Here is a 21798-nt window from a genome sequence, read left to right as displayed (position 1 = left end):
GAACAAGTGCACTGATATCTATAGAAGAATATTCCTGGAATATTTATAGTATCAGAGATCTGCAAACACTGAAAATACTTATTATTAAGGAAATACTGATAGGTAAAAAACACAAGTCAGAGTAAGTATACCCCCATTTGTATATAAAAACCAACAGCAACAGAAAAGTCAGTCTTTGGTGTAATGCATAGAGAAAGGTCCAGATGGCTACACCCCAAAGGATGATGAATTCTGGGGAGTGGGATGAGATTCAGCTGGTGGTTGAGGGCATTTGTACTCTATGTAAAGGGGCTTATACTGTTTGAATTACTTTTTTTTTTTTAATTGAAAAAAGAAGCAATTGATGCAGATGTTTTGGGGGCTAGGAAAAGAATATTAGAAAATCGTGCTATCTGCTTTGACATAAATTATTAGCTGTGAAATCAGCTGTTCTGTAGTATTGCCAATTTGATTCTTCATAGTATTAAAACTTCCTAATCCCTTTGGCTTTCATTTTTGTAGTACCCATGTTGTTACAAATAATGTGATGTGTTCCTTCTTTTCCCCATTTCTTTAAAATTGTGAAACATATACATGCAAAGATATATAGTATACATGTACATTTTAAAGAATAATAAATAAAATGAACACCTCTATAACTCCACGCAGCATAAGAAGACAGAGCATTACCAGAGCTGTCCAAGACTTCCCAGATAGCATCCTCTTCCTTCCTTATCAGCCACACCCACAGCCTATCACTGTCCTAAATTTCATGTTCATCACTGCCTTGTTTTTGTTCAGGATTTTACTATATGTGTTTCCTTAACACATTGTCTCATTTTTGAACTGTACCTGAATGGATTCACATATATAGTTTTAAGCACTCCCTTTTTTGCTTAATATATTGTTGATGAGATTCATCACTGTTGATGCATATAGCTGTCCTTTATTCCTTTTCATACTTGAATAGTCTTCCACTTTAGGAATCTGCCATAATTTATTCATCATTCTACTGATGGATATTTGGATGCTTTCCAGGTTATTGCTGTATCTAACAAAGCTACTATGAATATTTTTGTGCATATGTTCTCTAGATTACATACCAAGGAAGGCAAACGTTCAACTTTACAAGAAAATGCCAAATTGATTTACTTACTCACCAACAGCATGATGAGGTTTTTCATTGTTCCACACCCTCACCATACTTGTTGTCAGGCTTGTTAATTTTGGCTAACCTAGTAAATATGAAATGGTACCTTGTGATTTTAATGTACACACCCCGGATTATTAATGAGTTTGAAGTTTCTTTCATGTTGTTGGTCATTCATGTTTCTTCTCTAAAATGCCTGGATAAATCTTTTGCTTATTGGATAGTGTGTTTTCTTACTAATTGGTAAAGGTTCCTTATATACTCTGGATACTAATCTATTAGCAATTATGTGTTACTAATATCTTCTTCCAATTTGTTTGATTTGGTTTTTTTTTTTTACTCTCTTGTGATGTTTTTAGTGAATAGTTCTTAATTTTAAAGTAATAAAATTTATCCTTTCCTTTATACTTAACAGTTTCTGAGTCATGTTTTTAAAATAAAATACTTCTCTAACCGGAGATCATCAAGATATTCTCCTATAATTTCTACTAATAGATTTAAAGTTTTGCAATTTGCTTTAAAACCATTGATCCACCTGGAGTCAGAGGGGTGTGTGTGTGAAATGTGTTATGAAATAGGCATTCATTTTGATTTTTCTGCACGGATGAGAAATTTTCCTGGCACCATCTATTGAACAGTCCATTCTTCCTTCACTGATCTGCAGAGCCCACTCTTATCTTTTGAGTTTGCATCTATGTGCACAGTTTGCTTTCTAGACTTCCATCGCCCTGTCAGTCTGTCCTTGTCCCAGTAGCTCATGGTCTCAGTTACTGTAGATTTATAAGTCTTGTGTAGCAAGGCAAGTCCAGCCTAATTCTTCAGGAGTGTCTTGGCTATTTCTGATCCTTTGCTCTTACATGTAAGTTTTAGAATCAGCTTCTCAAATTCCACATAAAACCCTACTGGAATTTTTATTGAAATGACACTGAATCTGTAGACCAATTTAGGGAGAATTGGCATCTTTACAACATTGAACCTTTTTCTTCATCTCATGGTTTTTCTCTGTTGATTTAGGTCTTCTTGAAAGTCTTTTAACTGTTATACTTTCCTGTATGTCTTTTGTTACATATATTACTAGGTACCTTTCCTGTAAGTGACTTTTATAATTCTAGTGTATAAAATTGCAGTTGACTTTTTTTTTTTTTTTTTTTTGCGGTACGCGGGCCTCTCACTGTTGCGTCCTCTCCCGTTGCGGAGCACAGGCTCCAGACGCGCAGGCTCAGCGGCCATGGCTCACGGGCCCAACCGCTCTGCGGCATGTGGGATCTTCCCGGAGCGGGGCACGAACCCGTGTCCCCTGCATCGGCAGGCAGACTCTCAACCACTGCACCACCAGGGAAACCCGCTGTTGACTTTTATATTGTTCTTTTCCAAGCATCCTTGCTGATCTTTCTTATTAACTTGGTGGATTTTCTGTGTAGATAATATCATCTGTGAGTAATGGCAGTTTTATTTCTTCCTCACCCTTATACCTTCTATTTCTTTCCTGTTATCTTAGTGTGCTGACTAGGTCTTCCAATTCAGTGTTGGATGGAAGTAGCAATGGTGGGCATCCTTGTCTTAAAACTGATTTTGAAGTGTTTTTAGCATTTTACCCTTGAGCATGCGTTGCAGGGTTTTGGTTTGGGTTTTGTTTTGTTTTTTTCTTTCCTGCTTTGTTTTGTTCGGGTTTTGTGGGGGGTTTGTTGTTGTTTGTTTGGTAGCTACTCCTTATTGAATTAGGAAATTCTGTTCCATTCCAAGTCACACAGATATGCATTATATTTTAGCAAATGGTTTTATTTTACATCAACTGAGTTGATCATACTTTTTTCTTTTAATGTTAATATGGTGATTTATTTTAATAATTTATCTAAAGTTGAACTAAGCTTGCTTTCATGAAATAAACCGAACTTAGTTGCAGTCATTGATTTCTAACATTAAATCACCCTCATATTCCTGGGATAAATCCAGTTTGGCCATCATGTACCGGCTTTTTTATACACTGCTAGATTCAATTTGCCAATATTTTATTTAACATTTTTTCATTTATGTTCATGAGTAGGATTAACTTAAATTTCTTGCTTTTATAACAGCCCTTTTTTTTCCATTACTAAAGTGTAACTTTATAAAAAAAAAGAATAACTAGACAAGTAACAAGCATGCTAAGAATACCTTCTTTTTGAGAAATACAGGCAAGAATATATTATTAAGAATTGTGATGGTGGTGCTGATTCATTAAATCATCAGGTTATCAGGTTTAAGATAACACCCCTATTACATTGGTACACCTTAAACTTATACAATGTTATATGTCAGTTATATTCAGTAAAGGGTGTGTGTGTGGAGATAACACCTATTAAAATGGAAGTGTGTTTCCTATAACGAAGGGATGAGGTGTAGCACAGTAACAAAAAAAAAAAAAATACAGATAAATTTACCAGATCTACTAACAGATCATGGTCTTTGGGAGTGGACGCTAGGACAGTTAACTTTTGATGAAGAGTTGAAGCTGGGAAAGATCTGGAAAGTATAAGAGACTATCTGAAGAGGGCATGCCTACATGGAATTTAGTAGTAAGAGACCAGGAGCAGACCTGACCAGCATGAAATCTCGTCTCTCTCTAGGAGAAACTGAAAATATGCTCTCTAACAGTTAATTTTTACATAGAATAAGCCATAAATTTTGTTTCCATTAATTATTTTTTTTATCTCTCAGTTCAAATCAACATCAAATAAGAACGTGTCTGTAGTAGGATGGATGGTGATGATGGCTGATGACCCGGAACATCCAGATCTCTTCTTGCTGACTGACTCTGAGAAAGGTGAATCATTAAAATAACTAGGGCTTAAGGTATTGCATGTACACAACTTTCGATAAGCCAAAATTTATCAATAGTTTAACTGGAATACACGACTAGGGGCATTGTTTGTGTAGTTCAATCTCTTGGGAAATATTTGTGTCACATAATGTAATGTATACTAATGATAGCAATATTTTTAGATATCAATATCTATTAATTGCTTATTTAATAAGCTTATTAAATAAGCTTATTTTCTTTGCTACATGGGCATAAGCTTGAAATTAAAAACCCAAATAATCCCTAGAGAGCTAATAACCAGAAAAGGAAGGAGGGAATTCGAGAATCTATAGACCACTGTTAACTTTAAAATCTCAGATTTACAATATTCAGTACCCCTTCGTTTATATTCTGAGATCAATTGTTATTCTTAAGCTCTGAATGTGGCAGAAGTTTTCCTTTAAATGATTTTTATTCCATTACTTTTAATTAAATTAATTGGTAATTTGACTCAAACCACTTTCCAAATAAGTATAATTTTAATTATAATACTTAGCTTACAATGTATGGAGACATTTATGAGTGAAAGTGTTGGCTATTGACCATAGGAGTTTTAAAAACTTTAAAACTTTAAACTTTAAAAGTGGATGAGAGAGGTTGGAGGGTGGGCTGTGTAGTAGAATCAGATCGTACCTTCTCACCCTGCCTGTGCCTGTTGTGGAGACCTCAGTGGTCATCAGAACAGATCCTCATGTGGTTGCAGCTCTTCCTTCATAACATCTGCCAGCTGTTGATAAGCACCACAAAGGAAGCCAGAAAGAAAATTCTTTCATATCTGCCCAGAATCTTCCACTTCAGCAGCTCACTACTACTAAAATGAAGTTATATTACCTTTTACTGACTGTAAAATTATACTCTGACTTCTGTTTATTTAGAATGCATATCCACAGATATTCTGCTTTTAGGATATTGTGGTACTTTAAGTAAAAATTTAAGAAAATATGCAGAAAAAGTTAGTGCAGAAAAAAATAATAGCAAAATGTTATGTTTTGAGATGAAATAGGTTGACTTACAGAGTAAGGAGCTCCTACTCAACATTCTGAATTCAAAGCCCCAGCCTCCACCCTGCCAATCCCAAAGGCCTTCATTATTTATAAAAGATCATTTTCATGGGGTTCAGTTAACAAATTATTTGTCTTCCATCACTTCCTTAGTGTGTTTGACAGAACCATTTCAGAGTACAAGGTTTTTATGAAGTCTGTACTGATGGTCTTTTTCAGGGAGGGGAGAGTAGGTAAATGGCCGCTGTGGCCAGCTGATCAGATACCTCTGCTATTTAGGTTGATCTAATGTTTGCATCTGTGTTTAACAAGCAAAAAGGTGTTATTTTAGTAATTAAACATTTGATGAAGAAAGCTGTTGCCTCTGAAAGTGAAAAAAAGTCTTTGAGAAAATCTCAAAGAAGAGCTGTATAACGCCTGCATATAGATGAGGCTCTTGAGCCATTGAATTCAGTTATAAAGGAAAGAGTAGCACTCAGTAAGAATTGGGAGATAAAAAGAACTCAGGTCAGTGAAAAAGGGGAATTAAGCTCAACTTAGGGCACCTATACTACATGAGTCCTTTCTTCTTTTCTCAGTTTATTACCTTAATACATATAAACATATAAAATATCCTTATTATGTGTCAGTTTTGAATTAGAGTCAACATAAGGTCTAAATACATACAACACACATGAAACAAATGAATTTCTAATTTTCTAAAAGAGAAAAAGTTGCCTTCTCAGATTTTTCACATAAGCCCTCACTAGACCTAGAAATTTCTCTAATAATTTTGACAAATGTTAACTAAAAACTAAAAGCATAGGTTATATTGATGTTAGCTGATTAATCCTTAATCGCATTAAATAGCTAATATTTAAGTGTTAAACATGTTAAAGCATTCTGGCCTATAAAAATTCACTATTAGCATCTACTAATATTTAGATCATCTAAATAGTGCTGAGAAGTGATATCCTGCACTCTCATCCACTCATACAAATCTAGAGAAGCCAAACAATTTTTTTTTTTTTTTTTGGCTGCGTTGGGTCTTTGCTGTGTGCGGGCTTTCTCTAGTTGCGGTGAGCGGGGGCTACTCTTCGTTGCAGTGCACGGGCTTCTCATTGCGGAGGCTTCTCTTGCTGCGGAGCACAGGCTCTAGGCACACGGGCTTCAGTAGTTGTGGCTCGTGGGCTCTAGAGTGCAGGCTCAGTAGTTGTGGCACATGGGCTTAGTTGCTCCGCAGCATGTGGGATCTTCCCGGACCAGGGATCGAACCCGTGTCTCCTGCGTTGGCAGGCGGATTCTTAACCACTGCGCCACCAGGGAAGCCCCAAACAATTATTTTATTTAAATATACTTTAAAGAGCATTTAAGGAGGCAAAATACTTCTCTTCCAATTCATAAACAGCAAAACAGTGACTTTCTTCATAAATGATAGCATGTGAATGTAGCACAGAGAACTCTTCGTTTTATTTGTATTGGAAAATCAGGTGTTAGAGAAATAGAATTCCTAAACGGAGAACTGTCATCAATTTTTATTGTTTCCCTTTGTTTTTAATAATTTTAGGAAATTCATACAAATTTCAAGCTGGCAATAGGATGAATGCAATGCTGTGGTTTAAGCACTTGAGTGCAGCCTGCCAAAGTAACAAACAACAGGTAAGCATCTCTCTTAACCCTCAAAATAGTCCATAAATTGCGAATATAATTAAAAGAGTTCCAAAGAGAAGTAAGTGGACTAATTTTTGGAGTGAAGTAGGGAAACTGTTCATATTCTACTTCTTGTTGACCACAGTCAGCAAGACATGAAGTCCACATTTTAGAGAGGAGATGGGTAATAAACAAGCGAACAAATAACAAAATTTCAAGTAGTAAAAACCGTATGAACAAAATAGAATTACATGATATGGAGTGATGGGAGTAGAGACAGACTTTAAATAAATAAGAGTGAACAGCAAAGATCTCCCTAAGGAGATGACAATGACATGTATGACAGGAAGGAAGGGCCATGTGAAGATAAGGGGGAACAAAGTTCTGGTGGAGGGAACAGTAAGTGCACAAAGACCCTGAAGATGGAACAAGCTTCAGATGTTCAAAACAGGGAACTGTAGCCCTTGTTGGGAGAATGTAGTGGGAGGCAAGGAGACTTCAGAGAGGTAAAAATGTGATGGCACCTTAACAAAAATTATTCTGATTTGTCTTTATTTGTTCTATTGACAATTTTATGCGGGTTCCTGTGCTTGCAGTGAAACCCAAAACTATGTGGACTTTTTGTTTGTTTTTATTTTTACTGAAACAAAGATGGTCTAACTCAAAGGCTTTCAGCTGCAAAGGGGAATGAATCCATAGTGGTGTTTTCCCCAAACCCGGTTGCAGATTTAAAGTTGAACCATGAATTGGTAGGGCAGACATAAATAAACATAGACTTTTTTAGGCCAATTTTCAGTTGAATATATTTGAAAATTTTATTGTCTTAAGGTACTGAAATACAGAAGTATATGGTAAGTGTTATCAATAGCTAATTTTGAATAATATAATACATTATACAAGTTTATAAAGCTTATAAACGTATTTTCCACTGTGTGCTATCAGGAGCCAAGTTATTATCCCTTTTTTGATAAAGGAAGAAACTAAGGCTCAGAAATCCTAAATGACCTACACAGGGTCAAACAAATAAAAAATAGTGGGCCTGAGATGACACAAACTCTGTCTTCAACCTATAGATTCATTCTTCTTAAATATTGTTGGAATGGGCCTTGTTCTCTTACAATTTTTATTTCAAAAATATATGAAAGACTAATAGCAATATTTGGTACCATTCTTAACAATGTCCCTTAAGGACATGAAATACCATAGAGCAAAAATTACTTTCTTGCCCCTGTCAAGTTAGTGTCCGGGACAGAATGAAGGAAACAGACCTTCTTTTGCCTAAACCAAGCTTTTCAGGATTCAACTCCATGCTGTACATTTTCTTTAAATGTAGCTTAAAGTACTGTATCATTTCTTTTCAATCTCAAGTTTCAAGATTAATCTAGACAGGGTATGCGTACCAGCATAGAGGTTCAATTTCTTTTTATTATATTAGTGGACTTTGCTACTGAACAAGTCAACCAGATGTGTATAAATGGGTTTTTTTTAATTTGTTTGTTTTTATACTTGGAAGAATCAGAGAAGTAGCATATTTATAAATAGAAGCTGTGAAATTTGAAAACTTTTAGTAGAAGACTCTAACTCAGGTACAACACCTTAAACCATAGTCAGGCAACTTAGGAGGAAATGAAAATGTTACTTTATTAAAATATTGGTTTTCTTAGAACCAGACCTGAGAATTTATACTTTAATTTAAGCACTCTTGGATTTGTACTGTTGTATTTATAGTTCAGTTATGATTGTATTGTCAAATAATTTTTCATTCAGGAGCTGACACACGTAAGAGATTAATCTTTTTTTTTTTTAGTATCCCAGGTTTTCAGGAAAAGGTTGCTAAAGTGTGGGAACTGTTAAGCTCTTTTAAAGGACAGAGAAATGACCACTGATGCATGAATTTCTCTACCAGCACAACTTTGGAAAACTGGTAGTAAAAGTTAAGAGCATTTTTTTTTAGCATGGTGAAGCCCTCTTTAGTCCTTGACTAGAGGGTTCATTAATTTTTAAAAACAAAATATATTCATATTTCTAAGAATTATTGTTGAATTTCAGACTTAAAAGAAATCAAATTAAATTTGATCCAGTCTATAAGCAGCAAACTGTTATATAACCTATAGATTTTTCAGAGTCACAAAGTTTCAGGTAAGAGTTTATCTAGCAATGAGTTTTATTCTTTTATACTCATTTTCATGATGATTTCACAAAGAAATTCTTAGTAATGTTTGTTATAAAATTATTGTGCTGGATTTTAAAATTTGCATGTAGGAATTCATTGTAATACATATAATGAAAAAATAAATGATGACAAGCATTTTGTGTGGAATCTCACACTACTAGGGCCATACTTACTCTTTCCTCATTCATTTATTCACTCAGCAAACATCTCCTGAGCTCCCCTGTGTTAGACAAGAAAGATACTTACTGTCTCTGCCCTTTTTCCCACCCGGATTTCAATTTATTGGAAAAAGTATTAACTCATCTCAGTGACTTCCTCTCAAAAATGTTCTAGTGTATTTTATTCATTATTCATAAACAATTACAGTACCTTCTATCAAATTCCTTTTTTAAAAAGATATTTAGGCCAGAAAGATTTTAATATTTGGGCTTACTTAGAATGACAAGGAAATATAAGAAATAGAACTTTGAAAAACACCTTTTAAATATTATCAGTTTGTAATGCTTATATTTTTTAGGTTCCTACAAACTTGATGACTTTTGAGTAAAAGCCTGATAAAAAACAAGGTGAACTGTTATCTTAAGTGAAAGCAAGGACCTGATGAAAGAGCGCCAGCTATAAACCAATCCTGTGCCAGGAAGAGCCCAGAGGTTCCATCTCAGCCTCTGGAGTTCTGAACCAAAAAAGCACTAATTTCAGGGAATGAAGTGAGATATTCCCAGAGAACAAATTGGAGTTGCAAAACAAACTGCCATGGACCATGCTTCTTATCTCTGAACTGACCTGTGGAAACCACTGCCTTAAAAGAATGAAAGGAAAACCAACATGAAACACCAAATAGTGTGTGTGAATCTTCTGGCGGTGCTGTGCTTGGAATAGATCGTAGCTAATTTGCATTTCTTTTAACTTTGTACTAATTTTGGAGGGGAGAATCGCCTTTTTTTAGATACACTTTAAAAAGAAAAACATATTTCTTATGGGTTACATTAGGAGCTGGGTTTAAAGTGAGGTGTAAAGCTACTCCAGCTTAGTAGGGCTCTACCAGCAGCCTAGCGGAAAGGTTTGCTTGAGCTTCCATTAGTCTGCAGCCTCACTCGCTTTTTCACAACAAGAGTATAGGAATTAGAAATGTTAATAATGTGAGTTGTTGGAGTTTGTTTGGGATTTGGGGGGGGGGGTTGTTTTGGATGAGGGGAGATTTTTTAAAACACTAAAATTCTGAAATTTAGTACTGTTTGGGGTACATTATTTCCTGCAAGAGGTATAAAGGCTGAGTGTTTATATGCCAGACACTTTTTTCAAGTGGGCTCCAGGAAACATGGTTGTTTTTAGCTGGGTTTAAAGCTTGGCCTTCTATATGAGTTCATTGTTGGACCACAGATCTGCTTAGTAGAGAACTGTAATCCCTACCTAAACTTTTCTAGGAAGATTTTACAATAACTACATTTTTCAAGTGAATTGGATTATCCCTTCTATCACTCACAGGTGATTTTTATCATCAAGAGTGATGTATTGATATTTTATCAGGATAGTTTCCTTTACAGTGTTTCATGTGCACAATGCCAGTTATTTTTTTTGTTATTCATTTTCATTATTTTTGATCAATATGAGATTCAGGATCGCATTTGTTTAAAAGAGAGTCGACGTATGTACGTATGCATGTATGTATTTTATTATAAGGCATACAAAATAATTTTCAAAGGGAAAAAGGTAAAAGACTGAGATGCTGGGAATTTTAAGTATCAAAACTTTCCTTCCTACTTAACCTTCCTTTATTACAAACATTTTTCTCAAAACTTACTATAGGTCCTTACGATGAAACCATATTTTGTCAGTAGTTGATCAAGCAGTTTTGTGAGAGCTCTTTAATGCAATAATGCATTTAACTTTTGAAATAAATGTTAAGTTACAAAAAAAGTTTGAAGGTGAAATGCCTTAGAGTTTTAACAAAAAACTGCCACTTGAACAAAGGCTGTGTGTTGGATGTTACAAACTCATGAGGCATCATGGATTTTGGCTGTGGCCCAGAGTAAGAAGTGCTTTTTGACTGGTAACTTCTAATAGACTTCTATTACTTTGGGCCTCACATAAAATTTTTCAGATTGTATTCTTGGAGAATTTTATGCTTTTTTTTAATCATAAGTATTTCATCCTTGAATCCATGAAACTTAAATAGAAAATATTGCTTATTAGAATAATTAGCTAAAAAATCTCTCCATTGGAAAGTAGAAGAGCTTTCCCTGAGTGCTTAGTTTTTAAATTTAGTGCTCTGTTTGGAAAGGATATTAAGAGTTCAAATATCTTTCTCATATAGCACAGTTAGAAATACCATTACTTCTGGTTTTGTGAAAAGTGACATGAGCTGGAAGAGGGCAAAATGTGGCCTGTGCTAGTGATTTTATCTCCCAGCATAGCCCACACTGGGCGCTGAGAAGAGGCCCTCTGCATAACCAGCATAGCAGTATTACTCTGTAGACCTTGCACATCTGACTTTTGTTTTAATTTTCTTGTTTATTTCTCTTCAGGAATAAGTGTTTTTAACAGTGTATGTGCTTTTTAAAAAACACTGTGGATGAAAACCCTGTGGATTTTTTATTATGTTTTCTGTTTGTCATAAATAAGCTAAAGTAGATAAGTTTCTGTGGAGGTATGCACCTGGACGTCAGAGCCTGACAGCCCACAGTTTTGCCAAAGAGAGAGCTCCACTGGAAGATGTGTTTGATATTTTCAGCGCTAAACATGAGGCTGCTTGTGCAGCATGAGAACAGTGTTCAGCTTTGGTGACTAAGTCCCTATATAGATTTGTGGCCTCTGACTGACTGAAACTGAACCGCGCAGCGGGCGTCACCATTATTTTTGTCTTCAAATTTGTCCATTCAAAAGATTGCTCATTGCTTTTTAAGGTGAATTTAGCATTTGAAGCAAAGATCAGTGAAGGAAGTGAATTAAAATAGTGTAGGTGAATTTTTTATCTGTAATTCACCAAATGAGACCTAATAATAATTCAAGGAAAAATAAATGTTACCAAAATATATTAAATATTTAGGCAGTGTATTAGTGGGAAGGTGAAATTTTTCTCCTCTTGTAAGGCCTACCCTTAATAAATTTGTAAAGTAGCGACTCAAAAGCTTGAAATTTCCACCAATATTAAGCTCATTTGTTTCTCTCCAAGTCAAGAAGACCTCATTGGAAATTCCATTATAATTTAAGCTACTTTTTGATAAACATAATGATTGGTATATTATCCAGCCTGGTGTAATAGTATAATACCACCCAAAATACAGTTTGAGGCACATCTTATTTAACAGTTTGTTTGAACATGGAAGCTTATTTTTCATGCAGAAGTAACATAACAGTTTTTAAAATACAACTATAAAAATAACTGCTGACCTGGAAGAGCACTGTTTTTGGTCTCATGCTCCCTCTTTGTTTGAGTTCTGCTTATTTTTTTCAGAGGCTTTATTTTCACCGTACCTCCAAACTGTAAGAATTAAAAGAACCAATCAAACACACCTTCCTATTACATTTTCTTCACTGTGTAGATATTATTTGTGTAAACATTGCAAAAAGGGATCCAAACAATTTGAGTTTGAGTATTTTTTACTCCCCAGGCATGTACTTCAATGACAAATGTTTTCCTGTGTGGAAAATGCCATATGACTATTGCACTACTTTCTGTATGGACTGTCTTGGTATTGTGTCTTTTTGTATGTCAAGAACTAGGGTGTTTGTAGCTGCAAAGTTTCTGTAAGTGGCTTTATTCCTCTTCTAGAAGATTTATAAAGGAGCCCAAGGTGCACTGTTATAGAAGGAAAAAATGTTTACGGTCTCTAGTGTATACACCTTATATATTAGTTGAAACCAGGGCCCTCCAAGAGCAGCCTGGCCTATTGCTCTCTTAGGATTACTAGAATTTACCTGGCCAAATGATTTGAGGGGAAGTCTTTTTTTTCTTTTTTCTTTTTTAAGGTTAAATCTGTAAGTTATATATGCCTTTACTACTGAAGACAAAACTATAGGACATCATATTAATTAGAAATCGACAATAATAGTAGATTTAATCCATTAACTTTTTAGAAGAATATATCCACTGTTGATTTCCTTCCTGTTTTTTTGAGGCACGTTCCTTTACAACCAGTTTTTAAACCACCACATTATCTTCTTCTGCAAACAAGGGGTACCAGCATTGCTTAACAGAAGATAATCTTCAATTTTAAAAAATTCTCTGCTTCAAAGGCTTTTGAAATAATTGGATCCCTTTTTGAAAATGAAGATGAATTTTTACTGTGTCCCCGTGGAACAATAGTACAGCTGTTGCATGAATAGGTGATACAAAGCAAGTGGTGAGGTTTGTCTGACTTCTTCAGTGATCTTTTAGGGTTTGCTTTTATTTTCTCTCTCTCTCTCTCTCTCTCTCTCTCTCTCTCTCTCTCTCTCTCTCCTTTTATATTTCTTTCAAACATAGTAAATTTATAATTTTACAGCCAGAGTAGTATTGTTTTTTTCTAACAAACATTGTTATTTAATCACATTGGTGATAATTATTTTCTGTATGAAGTCAACCTTTTCAAAATGATTTAAGTATTTCTGGTTTTGCTTCCTTAAAAATGGCTTGTGTCTAAAGTAATTACTTTTCTCTTGTTAGAGGATTCCAGTGAAAGACATCTGTGCATGCAAACTTTTAAGCTTTTGGAAAGCAATTTCATTACACTGGTATCTCAAGTATGTAGTGTGGGGAAGATTTGGTCAGTGCCTTATCAATTTGAAGACCAACTTTAGGGCATCGAGTATGACAATAATCACTTGCCCTGTTACTCCTCTTATTTCAGGAGTGTGTGCTATCCCTCTCTCCACCAGCTTACTCTTTCTCACAGCAGGTCTAAGAAAATGTGTGCAGATCACTCTAGGTAATTGTTGCATTCCACCTTGGCTTTGAGTCTTTTTAGACAAGCTCCGTCCCTGCTCCTCTCCTTCCAGGGTAGAAGATTAAAATTAAACCCACCAAATCAGCCTTTAGATGAGCACTCCTGAGAACAACTTTGAAGAGCATCCATCCAGCTGAGTTTATTTTTATTTTGTGTTGTTGAAATTGTTGTTTTGAACATAGATTTAATTATGTCCTTTCAGAAAATCCTTAAAAGAATACAGTACAGCCAGAAAGATCTGTTTGGGTTTTATTAAAGCTACTGAAATCCCGAAATGAGAGTCCCTTTTCCCAGAAGTGAGATTTAGTTCAGTACATTCTTATATTTAAATAAGACTCAGACCAAACAAGCAGTCACTTAACCTACCAGTTATTGTTTACTTGAAAATACTATGTCAGGAAAGTGAAAACAGCTCCAAAATATAAATTAAAGAGAAGTTAAGAGAGTAAGCCAATTCTCAGTAAAAGCAAAGCTTGGAAACATTTTGCTTCTCCGAGATTATTGCAAGATCTGGAGCTACTCTTGTTCAACTGAGTCAAGATGCTATTTTCACATTTTGTAAAGGGCTAGTATGTTCTAGAATAGGCAAGTAAATTTAGTGTTTAAAGCCAAATGAAGGGTTAACTCGTCCTTAGGGGTTGTTAGTAGAAATTAAAGTTTGATTCTAGTCATTTGGACTGCAAAGTGGTGATGGGATTAAAGGAATACATAACTAGAATGTTTTGGGATTGAACTTTTTTTCAAAATAGACAAGTAGAAAATTTTGTACTTAGCTGTGCTTTAGATATGAGGTAACAAATATTAATTTTCCCATGAAGATACCACTTATTAGAACTATTCACAGATATAGTCCAGTAATTATTGACTTACTAGGTCTGACAGAGTAGCTGATAATAAGTCACCAGACTCTCAAAAGAGTTTCTATACCTTGATTATTGACAAATCCATTGTTTTACAGCCGACTGAAGTATGTTATGTGTGGGGAGGGGGTGGGGAACTCGTTCACAGTGTAATCTAAAGGAGATAAAAGCATCTGTGGGGATGAATATCCAATGATGATAATATACAGGAAAACACAAGCCATTTTTATTCTCCTTCATCCCGGTTAACTTGAGGTACAAAGATGAAGTACTCATTTGCACTATGACCTCCTGGAGTGACGTGCAGCTTGGTTCCTCTCTCACTTTTTGTTTCTGTTTAATATGCAAATGTGAGTGTGAGATCTTCAGTGTGTTTGCATAATCTAAAAATGAATTTAAGTACAGTTTTCTGAAATATTTCTATTGGAATAAATTACTTAAAAATATAGATTGTGTGGGGATAGTTTGTTTCCATATTTACATTTTTATCATTAACTTTTAAATAAATGCTCTAAGTTGATTTTTTTCCTCTTTCTAAAATAGTTGACAAGGATTTTGTTGGTACGGGGAAGCTTCTATCTGGGTAAACTTCAGTTGCTCTTCTTTATCCCAGAACAAGGATGTGCCCTGGCATGCTGACAGATGGGGCCTTGGGGAAAAGAGGTCAAGGGTATAATATTTCCAACCGTTATCTCCCCACTCCAAGTATGTGATATAATATGACCAGTCCCCATAGAGGCCCTCTTTGCTAGTACTGTATTTCATAGATTCCAAAAAATGACACTTTCACTTCTCACCATTTCTGAAAATAGAATCCGTCTTCCAGCCTAGGGAGCCTTAAATTGGAAGAAGTACAGAAATACATGTGTTCAGTCTCCTATAAGTCATCGGCTGGGGTGTTTGCTCTGCTCTAAGAATTCCACATGAGCTTGCCTCTTAAGAAGCTTGCGAAACCTCCAGACAGGACTGAATGCCCAGTGTTTGGGTAAACCATAACCCAATTTTCAACTGTTTTCTCACCTTTCTGATGCCTTTGAAATTTTTCCCTGTCCCTGCACTAGAACCAAAAGAGAGTGACAACTCTCTGATGGGGTCAGCCTGTCTTTACCTCACACAGCACCCCGTTCTCCATGTATGCATGCTAAGTTTCTGGGTTCCCTTTTCTGTTTCATTAGTTGTTTGTCCCTGAGCCAGTACCATATTGTCTTCATTACTGTATTAGCTGTGTAAGTCTTGATATCTGGTGAGATAATTGCATTGTTCTTCAAATTTGCCTTAGCTCTTCTTGACTCTTTCATCCTCTCTATGAATTCTAGAATCAGTGTGTCAAGTTCAGTGAAAATACTGTTTGTATTTTTATTGGAAGTGCTTTCAATTTATAGATTAATTTGAGAGTTAACAGTTTGAAAGGTTTACTCATCTCATTTATGAACATGAAATGTCTCTCCATTTATTTAGAGTTTTTAGTGTCTGTTAATGTTTTACAATTTTCTCCCTACTGTTTTCATACATCTTGTATTAGTTTATTCCTAGGTAAACTAGTTTTTGTTTCTGCTGAATTACTAGTGTGTATGAATGCTATTTTTTTTAATATTTATTTATTATCTGGTTGCTTGAGGTCTTAGTTGCAGCATGTGAGCTCCCTAGTTGCGGCTCACCAGCTCCCTAGTTGCAGCACGCAGGCTCCTTAGTTGTGGCATGCGAACTCTTAGTTGCGGCATGTATGTGAGATCTAGTTCCCTGACCAGAGATGGAACCCGCGCCCCCCCCCTGCATTGGGAGCGCAGAGTCTTATCCACTGCACCACCAGGGAAGTCCCAATGCTATGGATTTTTTTTTTAATTTATATTTTATTTTTGGCTGCACTGGGTCTTTGTTGCTGCATGCAGGCTTTTCTCTAGTTGAGACGAGCAGGGGCTACTCTTTGTTGTAGTGCACGGACTTCTCATTGCAGTGGCCTCTCATGTTGCGGAGCACAGGCTCTAGGCGTGTGGACTTCAGTAGTTGGGGCTTGCGGGCTCTAGAGCTCAGGCTCAGTAGTTATGGCGCATGGGCTTAGCTGCTCTGCAGCATGTGGGATCTTCCCAGACCAGGGCTCTAACCCATGTCCCCTGCATTGGCAGGCGGATTCCTAACCACTGCGCCACCAGGGAAGCCCATGCTGTTGATTTTTATGTCAATACTTAACATCTGGCAACTTTATTGAAATCCCTTATCTAGTTCCAGTGGTTTGTCCAGTATGATTCCATTACCATATTGGCTGCAAATAAGGTGATAAGATTGGGAGAAAATATTTGGAGTTTATAAAACAAAGGATTCATATCAAGAATATACATGAATTTTTTTTCTCTGTAATAAGAAAATTTATTCAGTAGAGAAGTGTGCTAAAGGATATGAATAAACAGTTTATAGAAGGAAGCCTATGTGGCTAATCTATGGAAAGATGCTCAACCTCACTAATACAGAAATTCAAAGTAAAATCACGGAAGAGCTGTCACATTATATTCATCAAACTGGTGAGGCCATGCCAAAGAGCATCTGGGCAGTATTAGGGAAATTGTATATGTATACAGAGCATAAGAATTAAGAATTCCAGCACTGGATCACTTACTAGTTGTATGATCTTGAACAGATAGATGACTTAACCTTCTTTCTCAAGTTCCTCATCTATAAAATGTACACAATGCAAAGGACACCTCATAGAGTTGTGAGGCTCACCTTAGCTCATGTCTCTAAAGCCCCAAGAGCAGGACCAGCATTAGGAAGAGCTGTCAGTGTTATAGGGAGAGTTGTTGTCACTGTTGCTCCGTAGCCTGCCATTTCTGCTCATGGAGTCAGTTACAGGGAGTGGGATTAGAGGTGAAGGGGAAATTTTAAGTAAAACAAGGGAGAGGTCTTTGCATAGTGAAGTCATAGTGAACCGAGGAGCATCTTCTTGTAAACCAGTAAGCCAACTGAAGAAGTAAGCCAGGTATATTCATTATAGACAGACTGGCAGGTAGAGAAAAACATGAAGAAAAGCCACCTAAAAAGAGCCCTCAGGGGCTTCCCTAGTGGTGCACTGGTTGAGAGTCCGCCCGCTGATGCAGGGGACACGGGTTTGCACCCCGGTCCGGGAAGATCCCACATGCCGCGGAGCGGCTGGGCCCGTGAGCCATGGCCACTGGGCCTGCGCGTCCGGAGCCTGTGCTCCACAACAGGAGAGGCCACAACAGGGAGAGGCCTGTGTACCGCAAAAAAAAAAAAAAAAAAGAGCCCTCATGTATTATTGTTGATTATTAAGAACGGTATTGCAACCACCTGGTGCTTGTTTAAAATGATGACTTCTGAACACCACCCCAAATTGCCTAAATCAGAATATGAGGACAGTGCCTGGTACCCACTAAAACTGGAATTCAATTTGGGCTGATTTGCCCACAGCCCAGTCTCAGGTAAAAGTAACGATTATTCAGTTTGCTTTGTTATTGCGTGTCAAAACCAAGTTGTTCATACAGTTTAGGTTTGGAAACTGTTAGCATCTATATTAAGCTATTGCAGAAGAGAGACAAGTTGCTGTTTTTATTGCCAGAAACTATTCTGAGATTTTAACATGAAAACAGGAAACTTTTCCAATAGGTGTGGAAGGAAAACCTGGAGATTCACTGTGAGTGTCTTACATCTTAAGCAATTAACAGTAAGTACAATCAACCAGTGGACCTCTACTGACCACTAAGTTCTACAGTAGCCATGTTTTATGACCTTTTGCAATCTCAGTAATGTTTTAACAAATCTTAACCACACAAATACAGGATCAGAATTTCTGTGTTGAAAGAAATTAAATGACTGTACCTTGGGTCGTGGTCACATATCTCCCTGGATCTTTGGGATAGACAGCCTACAAAAAAGTCCATAGTATGGCCTGATGCAATTTGAATTGAGAACTTTGATTCTAGCCTAACTTGCTATGACATAGCTAATTATGTTCTATGTCTCATTCCAAATCAAGATAATTCATGCACTTGGGTGACAAATTTTATGTGATTCCTTAGTTTTACTAAATTAAACCTAATTCCCCTCTCAAAGGAAGACTTATTTCTCGTTTCATGTTTTTCCTTCTTTAAGAAGAGGCTTGTATTCAGTTTTCCTATTGGTTAAAATCGTCCATGGATGCCCTTTGTTCTTTGAGCTTACTGCCAGCAGGAGGGCCTTCTGCACTAAAGGAACTTTCACAGGGGCTCATCCTATGTGTAATGGTGACTTGACACTCTTTTGCAGCTCAAGCTCAAGTTCCCTCTATCGAACTCAGAGAAGGGAAAAGGACAGTGAAGGGAACATATCAAATGATGAAAGTGTCTCACAGAGAGCTGTGTGTTTTGAAGCAGTAATGAGAACTTTTCATGTAATACCCCCAGCAGTTTAGAAACTATCAATATATACTTGTTCCCAAAGGAGATAATAAGCTTTTCAGCCTAATTTAAATTGTGGGAGCGGGGTTATCTGTAACAGTGTCTAATGCAAACCATCTCTCTTCTTTCTACTTCTGATTTCACAGTTTAACCTCTCATGTTAGCCTTTTTCCCCCCTACGTTTTTTGTCAATATGTCTCACTTTTGGATATCAACTTAATCATTTACAGTATGATTGCCTCCCTTCCTATTTGTTTAGATCAGTGGTTCTCAACCTTGGCTGCAACTCAGAATCATCCAGGGAACTTTTAAAAATCCCAAAGCCTGGGCTACGCGCCAGACCAATTATATAAGTAAGCATGGGGGCGGGGAGGCAGTAAGCCCCTCAGGTGACATGAATGTGCAGCCAGGGTGAAAAACCAATGTTTAGATTGTTGGTCTCTGAACATTACAGAGGCTTTAGGACAGTGGCTTTCAAACATCAGAAGGCATCAGAATCCCCTGGAGGGCTTGTTAAGACTTAGATTGCTGGGTCCCACCCTACAGAGTTTCTGATTCAGCAGGTCTGGAGTGGGACCTGAAAACGTTCATTTCTAACAAGGTCCCAGATGAGGTTGATGCTGCTGGCTTGCAGGCCATAGTCCGAGAACCACTGGGAATGAGAAATCGGATTAGAAAGGGGAGATTGGAGGATCCATCCTCACAGCACACTAAGCTGTGCGTGTGCAGCTCCATCCCTGTGAATGCGATGGATGGCATGCCAAGGGGAGAATGAGCATATGCGCCAGGTGGTGGGAGGGCACGAAAGGAGGAGATGGCGCCCCAGGACTCCGAGGAGGCTTGGGATGGGAGGCCAAGCTTGTGGCTGGGCCGCAGCAAGGTCCCCAGCAGCTGTGGAGTGGCTGAGGAAGCCTTCACCCTCATTTGATCTCTGGCCCACCTCCCATCCTCCCTGCAGGTCAGTGTTGACCTCTGCAAAACTGGAGCAATAACAATGTTTTGACTGCTTGCAACAATGTATTTACTCACGAAGCAGTTATTTCAGAACATCCCTGTGATCCTCTTTTCCTCCCTCTAACAACAAGGAAATATCTTGAAGCAACAGGAAAGTGGTTCTGTTGAAAGCCTTTGGCAAGGTCATTTGCCCCAATGCGCCATAGTCCCAACCACTCCCCATTAGTCTTTTGACCGATTTTCTCCACTGGAACAGAGGCTCCCATTTTATGACCGAGAAATAAGCTGGCCTGGAAGCAAAGCTGTCCCAGAGCGCAGAGAGGAAGATGGAAAGAACCTAGGTCCTCAGTGATTTCCTTGTGCTGCTGAATTAACCCAACCCTGGGAGAGTCCAACTTCGGACTTCTTACATATAATAATAATAATCTCTTTTATTTTTAAGAGAAGAAAAAAAGGAAGAAAGAAGATACAAGGGAAATAGAGAAAGGAGAAAGGGAGGGAAGAGAGGAAAAAAAAGATGGGATGGAAAAAAGAAAAAACGAGGAAGATGGGGAAAAGGCAAGCCACCTTTAAGACTTCTGTGTGCTGGTAAGGAATGATGGAGCTGCAAAAAGAATAATAGATTTCTTGCAAGATTTCTGTTTGTGCCCCCATAATTCATTAATTTTTAAAAGTAACAGCCAGGAGGTATTAACAGTCTCAAAATAAGGGAGAGGAACATTTGTTCCTTATGTGGATCCTTTTTGTTTGTTTTGTTTTGATTAAAGGGGAGGAAGTGCGCCTCCACAGGCCAGAAAGGTGGTGTAGAGACTGGACGCAGGGGCAGGCGGCGGAGCCCTGGTCAGCCAGTGCCGTCGCTCATGGCTGGAGCGCCCTGAGCCGCCTCTGCCCGCAGCCCTGTCAGCCGCAGTTCTGCTCGAGGGGGAACGTTCTGTTCCTCCACTTGGGTAAACGGGACGCAGGCCCCTGCTGGTTCTTGAATCAACGGGGAGGCCAGCTGAGCAGCTGCCTCCTCACGGGGTCAGTCAGTGTTGGCAGGCCCTCTGCTCCCTCGGGGCCCTAGTCTCCCTTTGTCGACAACACCAGCTTCTTCAGAGATGCTGAATTCTCCTAAACTCTTAGAGCCAGATTGTTTCCCTCGTTGCTTTTGTTTTGATGTGTCTTAAAATAATTAAGCTTTTACTGGCAAGTATTTCCCTTCTCCCGTATGGCTAAGGAGGCATCTCACACATCACACCAGGGCAAGGCGTGCTACTATGGTATCTGGTAAACAGTTGATAAACAAAGTCAAAAGTCCTGCTCAAATCAAGTTCTCTGTTGTACTGTTCTTCCATCTGCCCTGAGCTATGTAATTGCTGTCAAAAAATGTAACCCACTGCACCTCTGAGGAGTTTAAGAAAAGCAGCTTCTGGTACCTTTCTGGTACCTTTGCCAGGGACTTCCTGGCAACATCTTAATTATCCATTTGCTAGTTAGCAAGTCAGTCTAGGAAGAAGTCTCTTCTTTTACTCTTGGAAAGTATATACTTGGGAATGTCCAGTAAAAACCAGTATGTGCTGGATGCCTGCTTTCTGCCAGATTCTGGGGAATGGGAGGCTGTCTCTGACCGAGGGCTCTCACAGTCGGGGTGGGAACAGGAGGGCTGAGGAGAGTCACTCAGGAGTGACCAAGTGCCTGACGAGTGATCACCTGCGTGAGCCCGGCAGGGTCTCTCACCCAGCAGTTGAGGTCAGAACAGACAGATAGATGGCTGGGTGGAGGCAGCTCCCTACCCATCACCCAGTCCCTGTACCTGGACCCCAAAGCCACTCTAGGCAAAGGTGACTAAGCATCTGGTCTCCTGTCCAGCCCACTCGAGTCCTGCCCTGTGTCTCCTCACTGTGTCCCTACAGACACCACTCCA

The 21798-nt window shown here is 38.0% G+C and overlaps 1 protein-coding gene across 5 annotated transcripts in view; it reads left to right on the top strand.

Annotated features, from left to right (window-relative positions):
* The window catches only part of RALGPS2 (Ral GEF with PH domain and SH3 binding motif 2), a 162588-nt gene extending 147586 nt beyond the window's left edge, over positions 1–15002 (top strand). For 4 of the 5 annotated variants that reach the window (XM_029228375.1, XM_029228378.1, XM_029228377.1 and 1 more), the window contains 3 exons: positions 3827–3932; positions 6516–6607; positions 9289–15002. In XM_029228375.1, coding sequence (XP_029084208.1) covers positions 3827–3932; positions 6516–6607; positions 9289–9318 — 228 coding nt within the window. In that variant the 3' untranslated portion in view covers positions 9319–15002. The remainder of the gene's footprint in view (positions 1–3826; positions 3933–6515; positions 6608–9288) is intronic. The other variant, XM_029228380.1, reaches the window with a different exon arrangement.
* The last annotated feature ends 6796 nt before the right edge of the window (positions 15003–21798 follow it).

The sequence above is a fragment of the Monodon monoceros genome, unplaced genomic scaffold (assembly GCF_005190385.1).
Source record: "Monodon monoceros isolate NGI ecotype Baffin Bay Population unplaced genomic scaffold, NGI_Narwhal_1 Super_Scaffold_18, whole genome shotgun sequence".
Lineage (NCBI taxonomy): Eukaryota > Metazoa > Chordata > Mammalia > Artiodactyla > Monodontidae > Monodon > Monodon monoceros.
This window is presented reverse-complemented; position numbering and strand designations above follow the sequence as displayed.